We start from the raw sequence: 19120 nt of genomic DNA on the forward strand, positions 1-19120 counted from the left end.
CCTCAACAGTCAAAGCAGAGCCAGCAGAGAGGTCGTTGAGGTGAGCAGCGTACTTTTGGCATCATTTTTGGTAAGATTGTGAACGGTAAGTCGTCGCTTTCGACCGTCCTTCTGGATAGTGTATTTACCATCGACTTGAGCAATTGGCTCGCCATCGGCGCTCCAGGTGACTTCAGCATCAACGGAGGAAACACTGATCTCATAGACAACATCTTCTTTCTCAGTGGCAAACTTGTCTTCAAGCTTGGAAGTAAACTTGATGTCCTTGGTAACAGCGAGCTGAGCTTCACATCGAATGTGTTCAACTTCAACAGCGATAGTTCCGGCCATATCCATGGAAACATTGTCCATGATGCAGGTGAGAATCTTGCCTTCGTTTCTTAGGACGCTATCGCCTCCAGAAGTGATCTTGTTACCGTTCAAAGTCCAGGTGACCTTTCGAGATGGCTTAGAAAGCTCAACGAAGAACTCAGCAGATTCTTTCTCGCCAACTTCGGTGTCTTCAAGAGCGCGAACAAACTTGAATGCTTCGACACAGATTCGTCCAAAAGTCTTGGCATCAGGAGTGGCGCAGCAATATTCACCGGCATCAGAAGCCTTGACGTCTCTAATTTCGATCTTTCTGTTAGTACCGTTAGCCTTGACGCTAAGTCGGTCGGTGTCGGAGAGTTTCTTCCAGCTGTTATCAAGCTCGTATCCTTCAACAGTACCTCGGTAAACTGGCGGAGGAGTGTAAGTCATTGCTGGAGCAGCAACAACCTTGACATTGGCGGATGATTTTGTACCGTCCTTGAGAGTAGCAGTGTAAACACCACTGTCACTCTCGTCAGCATCAGCAATAGCCAAAGTTCGTCGGTAGCCATCAGTACCCATTTTGTACTTGCCACCATCCTGAATCTCCTGGCCGTCCTTGTCCCAAACAACGACGAGCTCGGGGAAGTTGACATCGCAGCAGAGCTCGGCAGTCTGGTTGATTGGGAACTCCGCATCAGAGAGCTCATTGGCGAAGGCTGGGCCTCGGTAGTACCAACTGACCTCGGTAGTTGGAACTCCAACCTCGCAATCGATGAAGACGCATTTGTCGTTCTCTTCGGCATGGGTCTCGGCTTCGATTCCCTTTGCGAATCCAGGAGCAGCTAAAATAAAAATGATATAAAACTAGAAAATATAATTCATGAAAAAATTTGAAACCGTGAAATGTATAATTCTTGATGTATACATTCGAAAATAGCGCAGACGCAATAAAAAAAATCTGCAATGTGAACATACTGGTTTTCAGATTGGCCTTGGTCGAGGCAGTCTCGCCTGCCTCCTCAACTGTGCAGACAACTTCGTAGTTATCTTTAACACCGTCACAGTCTTCGATTGTCAATTTCCTGGTAAAGCCACGAGAGGTAACTCTGAACTTGGCGCTATTCTGGACCGGCTTTCCACCAGCAGTCCATCTAGCAACTGCATCCCGGCGAGTGACGTTTGTTTCAAAGCGTGCGGTTTCTCCAGGTTTTACGATTTGATCGTCCATGTTTAGAGTGAATCCAAGAGGCAAATCTTTTACATTGAGCGAAGCCTTCTGCTTCGCTTGGTTGCCTAGAGCAGAAAAAGTAATTTCTCCAGAGTCGTCAACAGTCTGTTTTCGCAAAATAAGTCGATATCGTATTCCACCCTCAACTTGCTCTTCCAGCATTTCAACGTCATCGCTTTCCCGGAGAGGAGCGCCATCTTTCTTCCAAAGAGGTTCAGCGTTTTTTGAGTTGAGAACCGTGTCGAAAATAGCATCGCCATCGAGTGGGCATTCAACGTTGGCGAGAGACTTGATAACCTTGAGCTCGAGCTCGTTCACCTTCAACGAAGCGCTGGTCTTTTCTTCTCCCATTTCGCAAGAATATCGTCCTGCATCGTCGAAAGTGGCATTTTTGATGACAAGCTTTCTCGCGCGACCTGTAAAAATGAGTATTTGGAACATGGAAAATATTACCTTTAGATTCGAAATCGTATTCCGCAGCAGGTCGAAGTTCTCGGTCGCCCTTGAACCAAACAACAGGAGCATCAGGATCGGAAACAGAGCATTCAAACTCAACTCGGTCTCGTCGATTCTTGACAAGGTCTCGGAGTGGAGAGTCGAATCTCGGTGGTGGAGCTATGTTTGATATGATATCCATTTTTAAGTGATTGACATTGAGATATCTGCTATGTCTTGGAGAATTTCTTCCGTGCCATTTGATGCAGGAAAATCAATAATCATGAATCGAGATTCTTGATTATTGAGACGCAATTCGTGTCTTTAACTGACAAAGTACTGTGACTTTGAGTGTGTACTTTCTTCAATCTTGATAAAAAAATAATGATCAAGATTGGTTTCCTTGGACAATCTGAACCAGTTGTTCACATTGAAGATTTAAGCGTGGTTTTATAAGAAAGCGGGAAATTAAAAATAGCATTGTGTTGTTTACCGTTGGCGATGACTGTCAGTTTTGCTAATGTTTTGTAGTTTATATTCAGAAATGATAAAGTTGCAATAATTGAGTGTACAGTCACAGAAGGGAGGCAAGATCATCATTCACAGAGTAACTGAAAATGATGTATGGACGACTTGAAAGATATTTTTCATGCTTTTTCATCGAAGAAGTCAAAATATCGCAATTATCAAAGTCCTCCACATTTCTTTACATCCCAAACTGCTTCTACGAAATGAGAACCATTTCGGAAAGTTACCACTGGTTGCAATGAGCAAGTCTCGTTGGCTACCAGTCGATTTGCCAAAATCCATTCTGCAGGTGACTTCGCCTTCCAAGAATTTCTTCGCAGTGAGTGACAATGAGTGTCCACCCTTTCCATCTTCTTGGACGTTGAAGCTTGAAGCTTTGTCACGTGGGTTGATGTACGTAACTCGATCACTTGAATCCTAAAAACTGTTTTATTTATAGAATCAAGGGAAGATAAGCTTACCCTGAAATACCAGACCACCTCTTGATTCGGATCGTCGATTCGACAAATGAAATTGATCTTCTTTCCTTCATCAACATGTTGATCTTCCAGATTCTTCAAAAATACTGGTGGCTCATAAAGCACTTTCAGTTGCGCTTCAGATTTCGCCTTTTCACCATCTTCGTTTGACACCTCGACCGTGTATGTTCCAGCGAATCGTTCAATCGCTTCGTCGCATTCCAGAGAATGCTTGTTTCCCTTTGATTTGACAGCAACAAATGGGAATTTTTGCCCTTGATCCGTTCTGTAATATTCTGCCATTGTCTTGTAGATCGGGATCTTTTCGCCATTCAAGTACCAAGTCGCTTCAAGGTCGGCATAATTCGTCGTTGATGAAAAGCTGAATTTCGTTCCCAGCATCGCTGATGTAGATTTCAACTCCTTGACGAATGAAATTGGCTCTCCTGGCGGTGGAGTTGGTGGAGGAGGAGTAGGAGTGCGTGGCGGCGGAGGTGGCGTTTTTGGCCGCTCGACGGGTGTCTTCGGTCGTTCTGGTGTTTTTGCTCTCTCTGTGTGTTGAATTTAGATTTAGAATTTGGATTGTTTTTTTTTCGAAATTTTAATTAAAATATTTAATCATGAGGATTTTCCATTTGATTGAATTCATAAACAGTAAAAGAACGATTCCAGATACTTGATGATTCACCATGTACTGGTCGCGGATTTTCAATTGAACCGAGAATTCTCTCAGTAATTGAAGTCATCGCCAACGGATTAGTTTTTTTGTTTGTTTGTGGTTTGGTTAGTGGGTCGTGTTGGGAGGAAAAGACATTTCGTGAATGACTTTTCGGAGAATCATTAAGTCGTGAGCAAAATGATTGACAAAAAATGTTCTTTTTGTCGAGCGTTGGAAAATGGTAAATTTGCGGAATGAGCGTTTGTGCGATTTGTGGCAGTATTTACCCTTTGATTTCTGGGGAGTTTCCGACAGAACTTCTGGTTCGGGGGAAACTCTGTTAACTAAGGCATTTGATTAAGTAACTGTCAGTAAATTCTTGATATAAATGCAAGATATCGCATCACTTTATTTTTGATTATATTCTTACCACGCTCAACGGGTTTCTCCTTCTTGATTTCAATAATAGGCTCGGGCGATGGAACTGAAAAGTGATGATTGATAAACGTTAAAAGCGAAAGCGATAGTCGGACTAGCCTGACCAAAAAGATGTGCGTATCTTTTTTTTAGGCATAAAATTTTCTTTTATGCCTGTTTTGCTTATGAGGAGCGCATGGATCATATGGAGGTGCTACGAATAGGATTTTGCTTATTCGCAAAAGAAAATCTTGATAACGTCTTCTATGTTATCAAACTTGGTGATTTTGGCGGATGCGCAAAATTTTATGGCGTTTTGTCTTACCACGTGCACTCTCAACTTTTTTGATTTCTTTCGGTTTAGGAATCTCCTCTCTCGCTAAAAAAAAATCTGTGAAGAAATTGTCATAAATGCGAAGCGAGCGATAGTTTACATAATATCAGAGCTATATTATGTGACTGGATGAGCGATAAAATTTAAATGGCCCATCTAATGGGATTGAAATGGGAATTAATTCCATATAAGAATTTTATTTGGAATCTGGTGAGCGGTGGAGCTTACCGGGCTCGTCTATCTGGACGGGGGACTGTGGTTTGGGAACTTCCACAACCTTAGGTTTTGGCGGAACTATAAAATTCAATTTAATTAATTTGTACTCAAAGAAGCGAAATGAATCCGAAGCTTTCAGTGGTCCTTGTCACACTGTGTGCTATCATAATAATAATTATGATAAAATATGGAAGTGACTCTGTGTGTGCTTTGAAAGAAATTTTCAAGGCCTACTAGAATGGAAGCGATGATGCTGGTGCACAAGAATCCGTGGGGATTTCTTAAATGCAATGATGCTCATCTTACCCTCTTGTTTTACGATAGTTTTAGGGGGCGCAGTTTGAATTTCCTTCTTGATTTCAGTTTTGGGAACAGGGCTTTGCCTGTTACTGACTTTTACAGGTGTTTTGGCCTGTTTTTGCGGCGGCTTGCGTGACTCACCCTTTACTTCAAGATTGGCGGTAGACTTGGCTGGGCCAGCTTCGATGCGGTATTCACCCTTGTCCTCTTCGGTGACGTTCTTGATAACCAACGAGTGGCTTTCACCATCGTGGCTCATGTGGTACTTCTCGCCTTCTTCAAGTTGAGTGTCCTCCTAGAAATAATTGAAATCTGGATCTGCTGTAGAACTGCACAAACCTTGAACCACTTGACGTCGACGTTAGGAACATTGATGCGAATCTCAGCTTCAAAGATAGCATCACCCTGGGCAACAGCAATGACATCTCGAATATCCTGGAGAATGTCAACGGGCTCTTTGCCAACGGCTTCGATGCATTTTTGCCAGATTTCTTCTTCGGGAACCAAAGAGATGGCGGATTCGGGAGTGGGAAGATTTTCGACTTCATCGATTTCTTCCGACTCGACATTGGCGGCCACTTCTTCATAAGTGGTGAGCAAGTGTCGGAAATCTTTGACACCGAAGTGGTTGGCGTACTTTTCGTATTCCTTGGGATCGACATCTCGGAGCATCTTCACGGTATCGAACTCGTTCATATCATCCTTGACGACGGGCTTCTTTGGCTTGAGAGCAAATCGATCGACAGACTCTCGTACTTGAGCCTTTTCAACAACATTGAGAGTGAAGCTAGCTTCTGCTTCTCCCTTGTCGTTCTTGGCAACACATCGGTAAGTTCCCTTGTCGGGCTTCTGGATTTTCTTGATGTTCAAAGTAGAGATTCCAGACTCAACGTTGAAGTCGATAGAAATTCGACCAACAGCGCTGAGCTTGCCCCACTTGCCCTTGTACCACTGGATTTCGGGCTTGGGATCACCAGCGATTCGGCATTTGACTTCAGCGGCTTCACCGATGGTGAACTCGGCGTCTTCAGGAGCAATGACAAACAGAGGTTTGCCGGCATCTGGAAGAGGAGTGAGAAGTTCCACGGGCTTGGAAAGTCGTGCAGCGTTGACAGAAGTTCGCTTTTCTTTGCCGGGAATGTTAAGCTTCAAGGGCTTCTTAGTTGACTTGCGGGCTTTCTTTTCTTCTTCGACCTTGTCAAATTTGATGAAATCTGGTGAGGTTGGGCTCGTTGGGCTTGCGCGCTTTTTGAGTTCAGGAAATTTAAGAGGCTCTTCTTGCTCTTTAACACCCTTACCAGCTGGCTTCAGCTGTATCTTTTCAGCTGGGGGAGCCGCCTCGACAGGCTTAGTTTTAATAGGCTTTAACTTGGGCATTTCTTCTGGTTTCTCCTCCTGCTTAGGAAGTTGTTTAGGCGCGGCCTTCTTCTTCTCTGGGGGAGTCTCTCGTTTGGCCGAAGCTGGAGGAGATGCGATTGGAGGAGATATCTTTTTAGTCGCTGGGCGAGTTGACGGGTCGACCTCGACCTCTTCATTGGTGACAACTACGTGACCATCCTGGCTAAGCCGCTGGTGGGTGATCACATCAACTGAACGCTGAGAGGAAGCAGATGTTGGTCTATCATCAACACTGACATTGATGGTGACGGTCCATCGCGCCTCGCCGAGCTCGTTTTCGGCAACCATGGTGTATTTGCCGCTATCCTTGGCGGTAGCGGACTCGAACTCCAAGCAGCAATAACCAGCATCTTGGTACATCTTGAATCGGGTGTCGATGATTTCTTCCGAGTTGAATTCCCAGTGAACCTGTGGGGTTGGCTGACCGACGACCTTGCCGGCAAGTTTGACCTCAGAACCGATCTTATAGTTGCCGCCCTCTGGTCGCTCAACAACCTCTGGTGGAGATCCCTCGACAGTGAGGTCAGCAGCATTTGAAGCAGAGCCAGCTGCGTTCTGGAGAGTGACGGAATAGTTTCCAGAAGATCCGAGATGATCAGCAGAAGAAATGATCAAAGCAGTGTAGCCGATGTCATTAACGACTTCAGCACGGCCGCTAGAAGCATCAAGAGCAGTTCCATTTCGATACCAGGCAACGTCAACGTTGTTTCCAATGTACTCAACTTCGAGGACAACACGCTCACCAGCTTTGCAAGATGTGTTCTCGAACTTTCGAGTGATAATTGGCGCATCCACTATAACAAGTGTTAATTGTTACCTGTTTATCATTATGTTAGTGACAAGTTAAGCTGTGCTGATTCTAGTGTAGTCAATATCGTCATACTAAAGTGCCCTGTATGTAGTAAATCTGCTACTGTGCATGATCTATCTACCAAAACGTGATATGATTGGTATCAGATGGCTCACCGAGGGTACTAGAGTCAAAATTGTAGATAGAGTCTGTTTGACCGTCGCTTGAAGATAATGACTTGTCAGGTATGCATAATTTTCAATTAAAATTTCTTCTTCAATAAATATTTTTTCAAATATTATAAAAATTAAATCAAATTAATTTTTAAAATTTCAAGTCATAATTGGATAACCATTTGCTTTATCCATTGTTATCAAGAATACCTTCACGAAACGGAGTCAAAATCACTCTCACCTTGGATGGGTGTGATCGGCGAGGTCTCGCCAGATCCTTCTGAGAAAATCGGGGACAGGGCTGAGCCTGTTGAGTATCTCAAAGGTGGCAAGCTGGACTCCCCGATCTCGCCCGAGTAAAGATCTTCAAGCTCGTCAAGAAGCGTTTCTATTAGTAAGGGTTAGCGAAGGTTACATTATTATAGAAATTATAATAAGCGGAAAAATGCAAAAGAGCCTGTTTCTGGTACTGAAAGATGCAACTTTGCGTTCTGCTAAAAATTACTAAAGCGATTTTTTTTCTATACAAAAGATTGTTTATTGAAAATTGCAAAAAGAAGCAGGTATAAAAGCAGGGAGAGCATTAGAATGGTGGAATGAGAAAATTTGTTAGTATTTTTGAACATAAGCTTGATTATAAAATAGAAAAAAAAACATGTGTTCGTAATATGGTTCTCACGCTGGAAATCCGTGGTATCCATATTCGTCAGTCTCGCTCATTCTAATTCCACGAGTTTTGAAATTTGTTTTTTGACCTACTCAAAAAACCAAAGTTAAACATGTCAGGATTAATTATGTGATTGGCGATGTAAATGTATATAAAAGGTGCTAAAGGTCAACAAAATGTTTTCCGAATGAGTCTTTTCCGATTTCAAACTCATTCCTCGTGTTGCGTCCTCCGAAGTCGATCGTGATTTCGGAGATTGTGTCCATTCCGTCGTCGTCTGTGTCGAGGAAGACTTCGGAATCGGAGAGAAGATTCTTCCGTGTCAAATCTTCATTTTCAATGACACTGTTATGGCCGAGTTGAGCGTTTCTCAACTCTCGCCTTGCGATTTCAAGGTTGGTTGCGTTGCCTTTGATGGAGTCTTCGATGAATCTCTGGGTGAGACGGTATTTCTGCTGGAAGCTCTTTTGTCGTTCCTTTTTTCGGCATTCTTCTTCGGTCATTTTTCTTTTCGTTCTTTTTATTGATAAGAAAATATTTCGAATAAACCGAGAAATCACCGTTTTCATTTATTTTTCTCTTTCAGATGATTCCGTTACTTTATATTTCAAAATTATTATGCAACTTTTAGTTAATTTTCTAATCGTTCCTAGTGTTGAGACTAATCGATAAATTCGTCTCTAGCTCACTTTCCGTCTCGTTTGAGAGCAAATTCTCCCGGCTTGCCCTTCTCAACTGGAATTCCTGACGACTCTTCTCACTGAAGCCACTAGTCATTGAAACTGGTGATTCTAGCGCAGGTCTCATTGTACTCGTCGGCGTTGGAAAGAGGTCAGTGTTTGTTGGTGATGCTACTGTTGTCCCAGTAGCGGGAGTGTAAACTGTCGATGTGTCAGTTTCAGTGTCAGTAGTGGTCGTGTCGGTGATGTAAGACGTTTTTTCGACGAAGTTTTTAGAAACGAAGCTCATCAAATCCTCAGTGGATCGATACTTGGGTTCTTCTGGTGGGTCAATTGTTGCATAGGAGTCCAAGGAAATAGCGTCGTCATCACCATTGATCGTGCTGAGAGACACGAGCGAATTTCGGCGACTATCGTGTCGGCTTTCGTCGGTGCTCTGGAGATCATTGACGATGGAAACTTCCGCCGCTCTATTTTTCAGGAGATTTCGATAATTTGCCTCTGCTAAGTCGATCACATCGGGGTTCTTTTCTGGTGTTGGTGTTTTATCATCACGCTCAGAGATAGGAGCGGAAATGGTGGATAGAGGAGTGAGATCTTGAATTTCCGGATTTCGTTCAACAACAAAAGACTGCGTCGGAGTCAGCATCGTTAGAGTTGATCGAATAGATTCAACAGATCGAATTGAAGAGCGACGCGAAGATGCTGCTGAGCGCAAGGATCGAGTGAGCTCATCTTCAGTGACTTCGAAAATTGGCGAAAGCTCCCGAGGTAAATAGTCTTCAGATGTTAGGGAGTCTTCGTCGATGTCAACATCAACTTGCTCGAGTCGCAGCTCCTGAGAGAGCTCTGGAATGTCAGAAGAGTCGATTTCAGCTTCATTTTCGACGATTTCGATCATTTCAAACGGCTCATCGGAGTAAATGATGCATTCATTTGTTGCTGATCCAGCTTCATTTTCAGCAATGACGGTAAAGACAGCTTCTTGGCGCCAATATTCGTGATAAATGGTAATAGAAACTTTGTTTCCAATCCATTTCTTGCGGTACTCATTCAATTTGAGCTCATTTGAGTTTTTGTAGAGAGAAAGAGACGGTTTCGGGAATCCGTTGATAATCATATCGAATTCTAGATTTTGCTCTGGCGCGATTTGGAAATTTCTGAGCGGCTGAAGAAAAGCTGGTTTGGTGACAGAGGGTCGTTCTTCAGATCTTCTGATGAAATCTTTTTTCTTTTCAGAGTGTTCATTTTCCATGATCTTTTGGGGCTTTTTCGGTGAGCTCAGCGATCCGATTCTCAGCTGAGATTTTTCTATTGAAGGAATTGATAGTTCAACGCTGACTTTATTTGAGGAAGAAAACATCTTTTTCTCGGGACTTTCGCGTTTTGTGCTCACGGCGATGATGTTGAGCGAGGAGGTATTGATGTTTGTGGCCACATCGGAGCTCTTGCCAACTTGACCAACGAGATTTTTGGCTTTTCAAAGTCTGGAGTTTTTCTGTGTTTTGGCTTTTCGGTCAAGAACAACTTTCCGCCGGCTGAAACTGCGTTCATTCCTTTAGTCGGTCCTTTCGCGGCCACCTCTTTTTGAGCATTTTGTTCTTGCTTTGGCGGAACAGGGCTTGATCTCTTTTTCGTCAATTTGACGACTTTTGTGCCTTCCGATTTTTGTTCGACTGGCTTCGCCTTTGGTTGTAATTTCGGAATCGTGAAATTTGTCGAAATTGTCTCCGCTTTTCGTTTTGTTTCGTTGGACGAAGCAGGCTGGGCCTTTGGTAAGTCGGGTTTCGCGCCTTCTGAAGCTGACGATCGTGGCGAAGATTTTGTCGAAGATTTTGTTGATCCTCTTCGACTGCCTCTTTCCTGAAGGACTCTCATTGCGCTCTCAGAGATTTCTAAGTCGGATGTGTCTTCCAGCCGTTCTTTGATGGCTAGAAGTTTTTGGATCATTTCTTCATTTGGATTTCGATTCTTGCGCCCCGATGCTGGTCGAGACGAATCGGATTCGGATCCAGATGAGTACAGAAAAGGAAACTTTGACTTCTGTGGCGTTATTCGAGGTGAGAAGAGAACCATCTCGGCAAGGCCTAAATTACTAATAAATAATTTGAAAAAATTAACAAGTCAGATCAAACATATAAAGAGACAAAGATGATAACTCACCATTTTGGGGACTCCAGTTGACGCCTTCTTGAAACGTGCTTGCATCGCTCTTGTCTCACTGTTTTGTTATCAAAACTGGTTCATTTCTCTTATTTTCCATTCGCTTTGCAAGCGATACAGTAGCATATTATACTGTCAGCAAAATATAATATAAAAACAAAACAAGTCAAACAGGGCTGCATTGCACGTTTCGAACACACCTGAGTCCCCAAAATTCACGAAAAATATGAAGAGAGATGAAGTCGAAAAGGCAATGCAGCCAGCTATGTCTAGTTACGATTGAGTGACCTGAGCCTAATGATGATAGAACGGATGAAAAGCAAGAAAACCTGCGCCTGCAGGGAACATCAAGCATATTTATAGAAATTAGAAGCGAAAAACGGTACTTACTTTGCTGCTCAGGCGCTGGCTCTTGGACTTGCTCTTCTTCCTGCTCCCAAGATTTCTTCTCGACAATGTTGAGATTGGCCTTGCACATGACGGTACCAGTTGAGTTCTTAGCAGTGGCAGAATATTGGCTGACATCAGCTTCAGTGCAGCAGTTGACAATGAGCTTGACAACATTTCCTTCCTGAATGATCTCGTGCTTTCCGCTGGGCATGATCTGGGTTCCTTGCTTGTAGAAGGTCACAACTGGGGTAGGAACACCAGCGACTTCAACGTAAAATTCAGCATCTTCGCTCAAATCAGCTCCAGCATCAGAGAGTTCTCGGACAAAACTGGCGGGTTCTTCCTTGGCCTGGACGTTCAAGAAAGCAGTAGCAACTTGAGTTCCGGTTTTGAAAGAATATTCACCAGAGTCGTTAATGTCGAGTTCCTTGACAATAAGCTTGTGGTAAGTTCGGTCGACAACGTAGTTGTATTTGGCTTCTTCGATGTTGACCTGGATTCCGTTGTGGAACCAGTTACCTTCGGCACCTTCCTTGTTGACCTGGAATTCGATCTCGGCGTAGTTCTTATCCAAAGAAGCGGCAACTTCGATGTTAGTGGAAGATACAAATTTGACTTCAGCAACTTCGACGAAGAGAACAGCGGTCGACTCAGTTGAGCCAACATGGCAGGTGTAAGAACCAGCATCTTCAACGCAGACATTCTTGATGGTCAAGAAACTCTTCTTGCCCTCCATTCGGGATTGATACTTAGCATTAGGCTTAATGCGGACATTATCACGAGTCCAGAAGACAGTTGCGTTGGAAGTGGTTGTGACGGAGAAAGTAGCGTCTTCGCCCTCATTCTGAACGCAGTCAACAGCATCTTCCATGATTTCAGCGGCATTGACTTGGAGATTAGCAGCAACAGATTCATCAGCAGCAAGGAAGACGATCTCGCACTTATCCCGAACAGTACAGTTGTGAATGAGAAGCTTGTAGGAAAGTCCCTGGACAATGATCTCGTATTTATCGTCGGAAACATCGATCTCAACTCCGTCTCGGAACCAATGAGTTTCGAGGTCGGATTTGGTAACTTCGCATTCAAAAACAGCGGTTTCGCCTTCAGCAACACTGGTGTCCTTGAAGTTCTTGGGGATGATGTAAGCGACCTCGACAAACAAATTAGCAGAGGACTGAATGTTCTGACAGGCGTAAGTGTAAACACCCTCGTCTTCTGGTCCAGCTTCGGCGATGATCAAAGATCGGACAACGCCTTCGGTGATTGACTTGACTCGGTCAGAATCAGCGATTGGCTGACCATCCTTGAACCAAGCGCCGGGAACATCGGCAGTAAGCTCAATCTGGAAGACAACGTTTTCCTTGTTCTTGACCTGAACATCCTGGAGTCCATGCTTGAACTCGACATTGGGAGTTGGGACAGCAACAAGAAGCTCACAAGCAGTCGATTTTCCACCGGCAGAGAAGGAGTAAACACCGGCATCTTCTGGAACGACATTGTTGAGGTAGAGAGCTTGAACCTTTTCGTCGATGAAAACTTGAACTCGCTCATCCTCCATCTTGATAGGAACATCGTTCTTGCACCAAGTACCAACAACATTGACATGAGAGAGAAGCGTCTCGAAGAGAACTTCTCCAGACAACTCAACCTGCTGATCTCTGAGTGGTTCAAGGACATTGATCTCGACGATGCCGAATTCACACTCAGTGACTTGGTTGCCAGCGACAAAGGCGTAAACACCAGCGTCGTTGGAGTTGACATTTCGAATAACGAGCTCCTTAAATCCTCCTTGTGGCTGAGCGTAGCTCATTCGAGAGTCGAACTGAAGCTCGGCGCCATTCTTCATCCATTTACCATTAGTGTAGGACTCTGGTTCGATGACGACAGCCAGGACAGCCTGCTCGCCTTCAACAGCCTCAGAAGGCTGAAGACCCTGGACGATTCGGACAGCATCTTGGATAGCGAGAGAAGCAGAAGTCTGAGCGCCATCAACAACGAAGGAGTAGACACCGATATCTTCTTCAGTGGCATCTTCAATGATGAGCATCTGTCGTTGATTTTCAGCAATAGCAAGAAGTCTGTCAGAGACCTGAATTTCCTCGCCATCTTTGAACCATTTTCCGTCAGAAGTTTCATCGGTGAGAAGACAATCGAACGTAACAACCTCACCAGCGAGAACAGACTGATCTCGGAGCTGTTCAGAGATCTCAAGTTTCGCCTGGTTGACGGTAAGAGTAGCAGCGGCTCGGTCGCCAGCATACACGTACTCGTAAATTCCTTCGTCGACCTTCTTCAAGTTCTGAATAGTAAGTCGTCGTCGTCCACCGCCGATATCCTCGACAAAGTGTTTGTCAGAAACTGCGATCTCGACTCCATCCTTCATCCAGATACCTTCGACATCTTTGTGAGAGACAACAATCTCGAATCGAGCGGTCATGTCAGAAGACCATTCCTGGGATCGAGGGCCTTCCAAGATCTTTCGCTTGATTTCGTTGACAGTAACGATGCAAGTAGAGAGTTCTTCGCCTCCTCGGTTGGAGACACGAGCAGCGTACTGACCTTCATCCTGAGCATTGACCTTGAAGATATACAATTCGCAAGTGCTGTTGTCGACAAACTTCCAGTATCGTCGGGTATCCATGGACAACTCCACACCATTATGGAACCACTGGAGCTCGGGCATTGGCGAGCCAAAGAATCGAACTCGAATAGTAGCGTCAGTGTCAGAGTCGAACTTGATGTCCTTGAGCTTTTCAGTGATAACTGGTGGCTGGAACAAATCGTTTTCGGTATCCTTAGCCTTGATATCAGAGAAATCAGGGATTTCGACCTGAAGAGCGTGGCTAGGAAGATCAGGCTGGCCCATAGGGGACGGAGTTTCTTCGGGAGTCTCCCAGTGCTCAAGTTCTCGCTTGGTTTTCTTGAGAAGTTCCTCCTGATCCTTTTGGTCGAAATGATCAGGCTTCTTTTGCACGGTAACTCGAGCAGCAGTCATCTGATGCTCCTCGGTCTTGACCTTGTGGAACTTTTCACGAAGTTCTGGGTCATAAGCAGCCGATGGTCGGCTTTTTGTAGGAGAAGCATTCATGGAAGTTCTTCGAAGTTGCACTTCTTCTACAATTGACGTGTTAAGACGGTGTGTAAATTAATCAAAATATTGATTAGCACCCATGGTTAGTGTTAAGTTAGTGATAACGAGTGCCGGTGGATGACGAATTATGTCACTTTGTCATGAGGAAAGTGGGGTTTCTTCTGGAAGAAGTACTCCATGAACTTTTGGCTATGACTTTTGATTGATTTGACGTGATAATTAGGTCTTGTTTATAGGTTGATCTAAATGAGGATGTTGCTAATGAGTCTCCTGATGAGTAAATACTGATTCTTATTACCTAAAGTCAAGGAAGGGGAAGCGGTACGTGTTATTTTGGCAGGTTTTAGCTTTTGTCTGGCAGTGAAAAGCTCTTGTTCATATTTCCATTTGTTAGTGGTTACTGCAGCTCCAGTAAAGGCGGCTTTGGCCTTTGATGTTTTAGTATTTAAGTTTTTCTTCGGCTGAATCACTTCATAAAAGTCATGACTACCCGGAATCGGCGTGGTCGAACTGGTCATCGACTCAGTCTCGAGCGAGTCAGACAATAAAGAAGTGTTGCCAGATAAAACCTCGACGTGGTTTTGGTTTTTATTCTGGCTCTTTCCAGCAAGCTGCAAATCTTGTTGGAAGTACTCAAGCAAACTGACGTCCGAGTTATTCAAATTCGCATCACTCACGCTAGAACTCATTCGCTTTGACTTTTTGTACTCACCAAGCTCAGCAGTTCGCTTTTCAGTATCAACCTTTCGGTCAATTCGCATCGCTCGAAGAGCAGAGTCTGGAGAAGAGCTATCGACACGCTTGAGGTTCGATCGGAGGTCTCCAAGAGGTTCAACATCAACGCAACAGCTGGCCTGAGCCTGGCCGATTTTGTTGATAGCAACAGCAACGAGTGACCCAGTATCGTAAGCTCGTGCAGGGTTGATTTCCAAATGATGAAGTCCGTCGTTCCAGAGGGTGAATCGCTTGGACTTTCGGATCTGCTGACCATTGAGGTACCACTCAACCTTTGGCTGGGGATTTCCAGTGCATCGCACCTTGAATCGCATAGGCTGTCCTTCGTTAGTCTTGCAATCATCTGGGATAGAAACAATCTGTGGAGCAAACTGAGCATCATCATCGCCCTTCGTTGGTGATCGAGCGTATGGTGGAGACTCAGAATCAGCTCGGGAGTTCTTCTCGCGCTCAGCAATGAGCTGCATAGCTCGTCCCTCAGCGGCAGCAAAGGTAGTGCCTCTATCTTCCTTGACAATCAAAGTTGCTGAAGATTCAGCAGCACCATGCGCGTTAGTAACGCGGCAGGTGATCACACCGGTATCGCGAGGGTAGCAATGAGTGACAGTGAGGCTGGTGTAGCCAAACTCGAACATAGTCTGGATTCGATTGGCATTTTCAAGTGGCTTGCCTTCAAGAAGCCACTGTACTTTCATAGTTGGATCACCAATAGGTGTAACTCGGCACTCAAAAGTAGCTTCGCCGAGAGTCTTCGTCTTGATGTTGGAGATCTTTTTCTTGAAAACTGGTTTTTGTTTCTTGCTCTTATCGAACAGATCAGCTTCGTCGAAGTCCTCAGGAGCCTGAGTAAGCTTGCCAGTGTGGCGACCAGGGCTCGCATCGGCCTTCTTCTTGAGCCCCTTTCGAGAGGACTGGAATTTTCGTCCAGTTGCAGCGTCCTGCTTCTTCTCATCGGCAGAAACGGTGATCTTGCATCGGCACAAATCTCGACCAGCTCGATTGATAGCGGTGGCAGTATACCAACCATCATGAGCCTTGGTTGCAGCATCAATAGTGAGTAAACCATGGCCATCGACACCTTCGAACTGGTAGTTGGTATGCTTCTCGGGAATCAAAAGCTGATTATCCTTGAGCCAGCAAATATCGGGAGTTGGTCGACCAACAGCAAAGACAGCTAGTCGAACAGATTCTCCAGCGTTGACTTTAGTAGAAACTGGCTTCTCAAGAATCTGTGGTCGCTGAGCTTCCTCAGATGGGAGGACGGTAATCTTAGCATTAGAGACAGCTTTTCCACCGACATTGGCAGCAACAACAGTGTATTCACCAGAATCAGCTTCTGTAACGCTATCGAAAATAAGAGATTCGACACCGTTCTCCTTGATAATAATTCGGTGAGTGTCGTCTTCCTGAACTGGCTCGCCATTCTTCAGCCAAGTGATTTGTGCTGGAGGTCGGCCAGTCACGCGAATATTAATTCGAGTCGCCTTGCCTTCAGTAATTTCTTGATTGACGGCCTTGACGAGAAAAACAGGCTTGTAGACTTTGCTCATGTCAGCGGGGTCGAGAGTGGAGAGACGACCCTGTCCTGGAGAGGCAGCTCGTTTAGGTGAGCCAGACATTGAACGAAGTCTTGGCGAGGGGGATCTTGTTCCAAGTGGGGTTCCACCACTCTTGATGCCAACGCCTTTCTTGATATTCTTGAGATTCTCTCGGCGACCACGAGAGTCAAGTTCATCAGATGACTCAGCAGTAGTGTAGTCAGTAAGACCAGTGGGGACTTCGCCACCCTTGCGCATAAATGCAGCATAGTGTTCAGAAGAAAGGAAGAAAACGGAATGAGTGCTTTTTCCAAATTGGTTTGCAGCGACAGCAACGTATTCGCCGGCATCTTCGGGGAAGACCATGTTGAGAGTAAGAGTAGACTTGCATTTTTTCTCGTCTTCTTCAACCTTGACTCGGTATCCACCGATGATTGGCTTGCCATCGCGCTCCCAAAATACGTGAGCGCCGGGAGCAACAGCCTCGAAAATCTGAGTTGCGCCCTCCTGGAGGAGAACGCATCGGTCAGGGATGGTAGAGAATCGTGGAGCACCAGATGCTGGTGGCAAAGCAGCTGGAACTGGGCTAGCGGCGACGGGGCTGGTGGCCGCGAGTCGCTGCTCAGCTTGAGTCACGATTTCCATGGCTTCTTCGAGGACTTGTTCGGGGCTTTGATGGTGTCGGACGGGGGAAGCAGGAGATTGAAGACCCTCTGCGCCCTCGTGGACAGGGGAAAGAACATCAGTTCGCTTAACAATAACGGATTCATCATCTGGATCAGAAGTAGCAGTTCCAGATTCATTTGCAGACTCGTTGGCGGACTCTTCGTAGACTTGTTCAAATTGGTCACGTTCGCACTGCGAGGTTGACTTAACGCCTAACAAGCAGGTGCTGGAAGAGGTACCCATCTGGTTGCTAGCGGAAATAGTGAATTTTCCAGCATCATCAGGATAGCAGTTTCGAATAACCAATTGTGCAATACCGTCTTCGAATGAAACTTGGTAGTCCTCGCAGTTGTCAATAAGTGCGCCTTCTCGGTACCACTTGATCTCTGGCTCGGGCCATGCAGCAATGTGAGCCTGGAGAATAGCAACATCGCCTTCAATGACGTCAACATCCTCTGGTGGCATTTCAAATCGAGGAGCGAATGGCTCTTGTGGCTCGTCTTCAACTGGAGCATTATCCTCGGGCTCAGGAGTAGCAGGAAGAGAATCAACTTCAACAAGCTCTTCGTTTCCGGCTTCTTCTTCGTCGTCAATGTCAACCTGCTCGAACTCGGATTCATAGTTGCTAGTTGCATAGTTAGTACGTCGTTCCTCGGAAGCTTCTCGACTTCGTGGGCCAGAGGGAGCAGTGACATGTCGAACAACTCCACCACCTGGATTGAACTTGGCACCATACAAGATTTGCTGATTGCTAGTTCGATCGATGTTGATGTCGACCTTCTTGGAGGAAGAGATTTGGTGAATTTTGCCGGTGGTAGACTTGACGGATCGGAAACCCTGAATCTCTCGCTTCTTTCCAAGTGGGGAAGAAACTTCGATCTGGGGCTTTTTGATCAAATCAAGAGCGGTTGGTTTTCGGGGAACTTGAGGAGAGATCTTGGTCATGGAGCCAATTTGTTCGACAGAGCTGGCTTCGGTTTCAGTAAAACATTCGGCTTCAGTACAAGATTCGGCAACGGTTTCGTATTCGGTTTCGGCGGAAGACTCAACCTTGGTTTTCTTGACTTTCTTGACCTTTTTGAGACCAGTTTCGGCGGACATAAAGACCTTGGCGAACATGTTTTGCTGAGCAGATGGCTGGAAGCCGGCGATTTTCTTGGAAGAGGCAGAGGCGGACTTTTTGACGGCTTTAACGGAGGTGGAAGATTCCGTTACAGTAGTCTTTTGAACACTTTTCTGGGTGGATTGGTGGACAGCGTATTCTTCGTCAGAGGAAGCGGCTTCAACGAAAAGGCTTGCAGTGGAAGTAGCCTTGCCGGAAGCATTGCTTGCAGTGACGGTGAAAACACCGCTGTCTTCGGGGTAGGGGGAAGTGATTGAGAGGGTGTGTCGGTTGCCGGACGAAGAGATTACAAAGTCGCCCCCATTCTGGATCGCGGCACCTTCACGGAACCAGGCAATGACGGCATCGTTGTCATTTACCGTGACTTAAATTTGATTTACTATTTGAGATAATTTATTTCACAAAAAATTTTTTCATCGCCAAAAACAACATTTTATCTTTTACGTTTTTTTTTCTTACCTGAAAGTTCGACGGGCTCTCCTTGCCTAGTGGCAACATTCTGTAAACGCTCCGTAAAATCTGGAGCAACCATAGTCGTTACGATCCCTCTAAAATCTTCTGTTATCTATCTCTGTTAAACAAAATCGGTACAAAATCTCACCGTAATATTCGTTATTTGAGGGTTTCGTAGGGTCGGGAGCGACTAATTTCAAACTGGTCAAGGCGTTCAAGATTTTTGACTTTGGAAGAGTCAGCTGCCGTGGAGGACCATTACTCGACGAGAGACAGATTATCAGCCGCGCCTTAGGAGTCAGCCCATTGAATATCCCAGTGCATGCACAAAAGATCCCTATCAAAGTACCTAACCTGCGTTTGCATCGCTTTGATATTGACTCTC

General features: G+C 45.2%; 3 protein-coding genes across 10 annotated transcripts; all 3 read right to left on the minus strand.

The window, feature by feature from the left end:
- Window positions 1-9: 9 nt before the first annotated feature.
- Window positions 10-19014, minus strand: LOC145704417 (titin-like). Of its 8 annotated transcripts, none has more exons than XM_081781870.1 (12): window positions 18884-19014; window positions 18742-18830; window positions 14933-18646; window positions 11130-14243; window positions 7471-7617; window positions 5208-7060; window positions 5010-5163; window positions 4581-4646; window positions 4344-4397; window positions 4032-4085; window positions 3889-3945; window positions 10-1136 (listed from the first exon to the last, which is right to left on the minus strand). In XM_081781870.1, exons 2-12 carry the CDS (start codon window positions 18812-18814, stop codon window positions 10-12), a joined length of 10413 nt encoding a protein of 3470 aa, XP_081637996.1. In that variant the 5' UTR covers window positions 18815-18830; window positions 18884-19014. The 8 variants fall into 8 exon arrangements, with proteins under 8 accessions (XP_081637996.1, XP_081637988.1, XP_081637993.1 ...); XM_081781862.1 differs by having other exon boundaries at window positions 14519-18646; XM_081781867.1 differs by lacking the exon at window positions 7471-7617 and having other exon boundaries at window positions 14519-18646.
- On the minus strand, window positions 1173-2159 carry LOC145705226 (immunoglobulin superfamily member 22-like). Its single transcript, XM_081782683.1, has 3 exons — window positions 1976-2159; window positions 1270-1938; window positions 1173-1207 (listed from the first exon to the last, which is right to left on the minus strand). Exons 1-3 carry the CDS (start codon window positions 2157-2159, stop codon window positions 1173-1175), a joined length of 888 nt encoding a protein of 295 aa, XP_081638809.1.
- Window positions 2203-3689, minus strand: LOC145705227 (myosin-binding protein C, cardiac-type-like). The gene is made up of 4 exons (XM_081782684.1): window positions 3632-3689; window positions 2947-3494; window positions 2713-2902; window positions 2203-2474 (listed from the first exon to the last, which is right to left on the minus strand). The coding sequence occupies exons 1-4, from the start codon at window positions 3687-3689 to the stop codon at window positions 2383-2385; spliced, it is 888 nt and encodes a 295-aa protein (XP_081638810.1). The 3' UTR covers window positions 2203-2382.
- Window positions 19015-19120: the final 106 nt, after the last annotated feature.

This window comes from Oikopleura dioica, chromosome PAR (assembly GCF_907165135.1).
Source record: "Oikopleura dioica chromosome PAR, OKI2018_I68_1.0, whole genome shotgun sequence".
Taxonomy (NCBI): domain Eukaryota; kingdom Metazoa; phylum Chordata; class Appendicularia; order Copelata; family Oikopleuridae; genus Oikopleura; species Oikopleura dioica.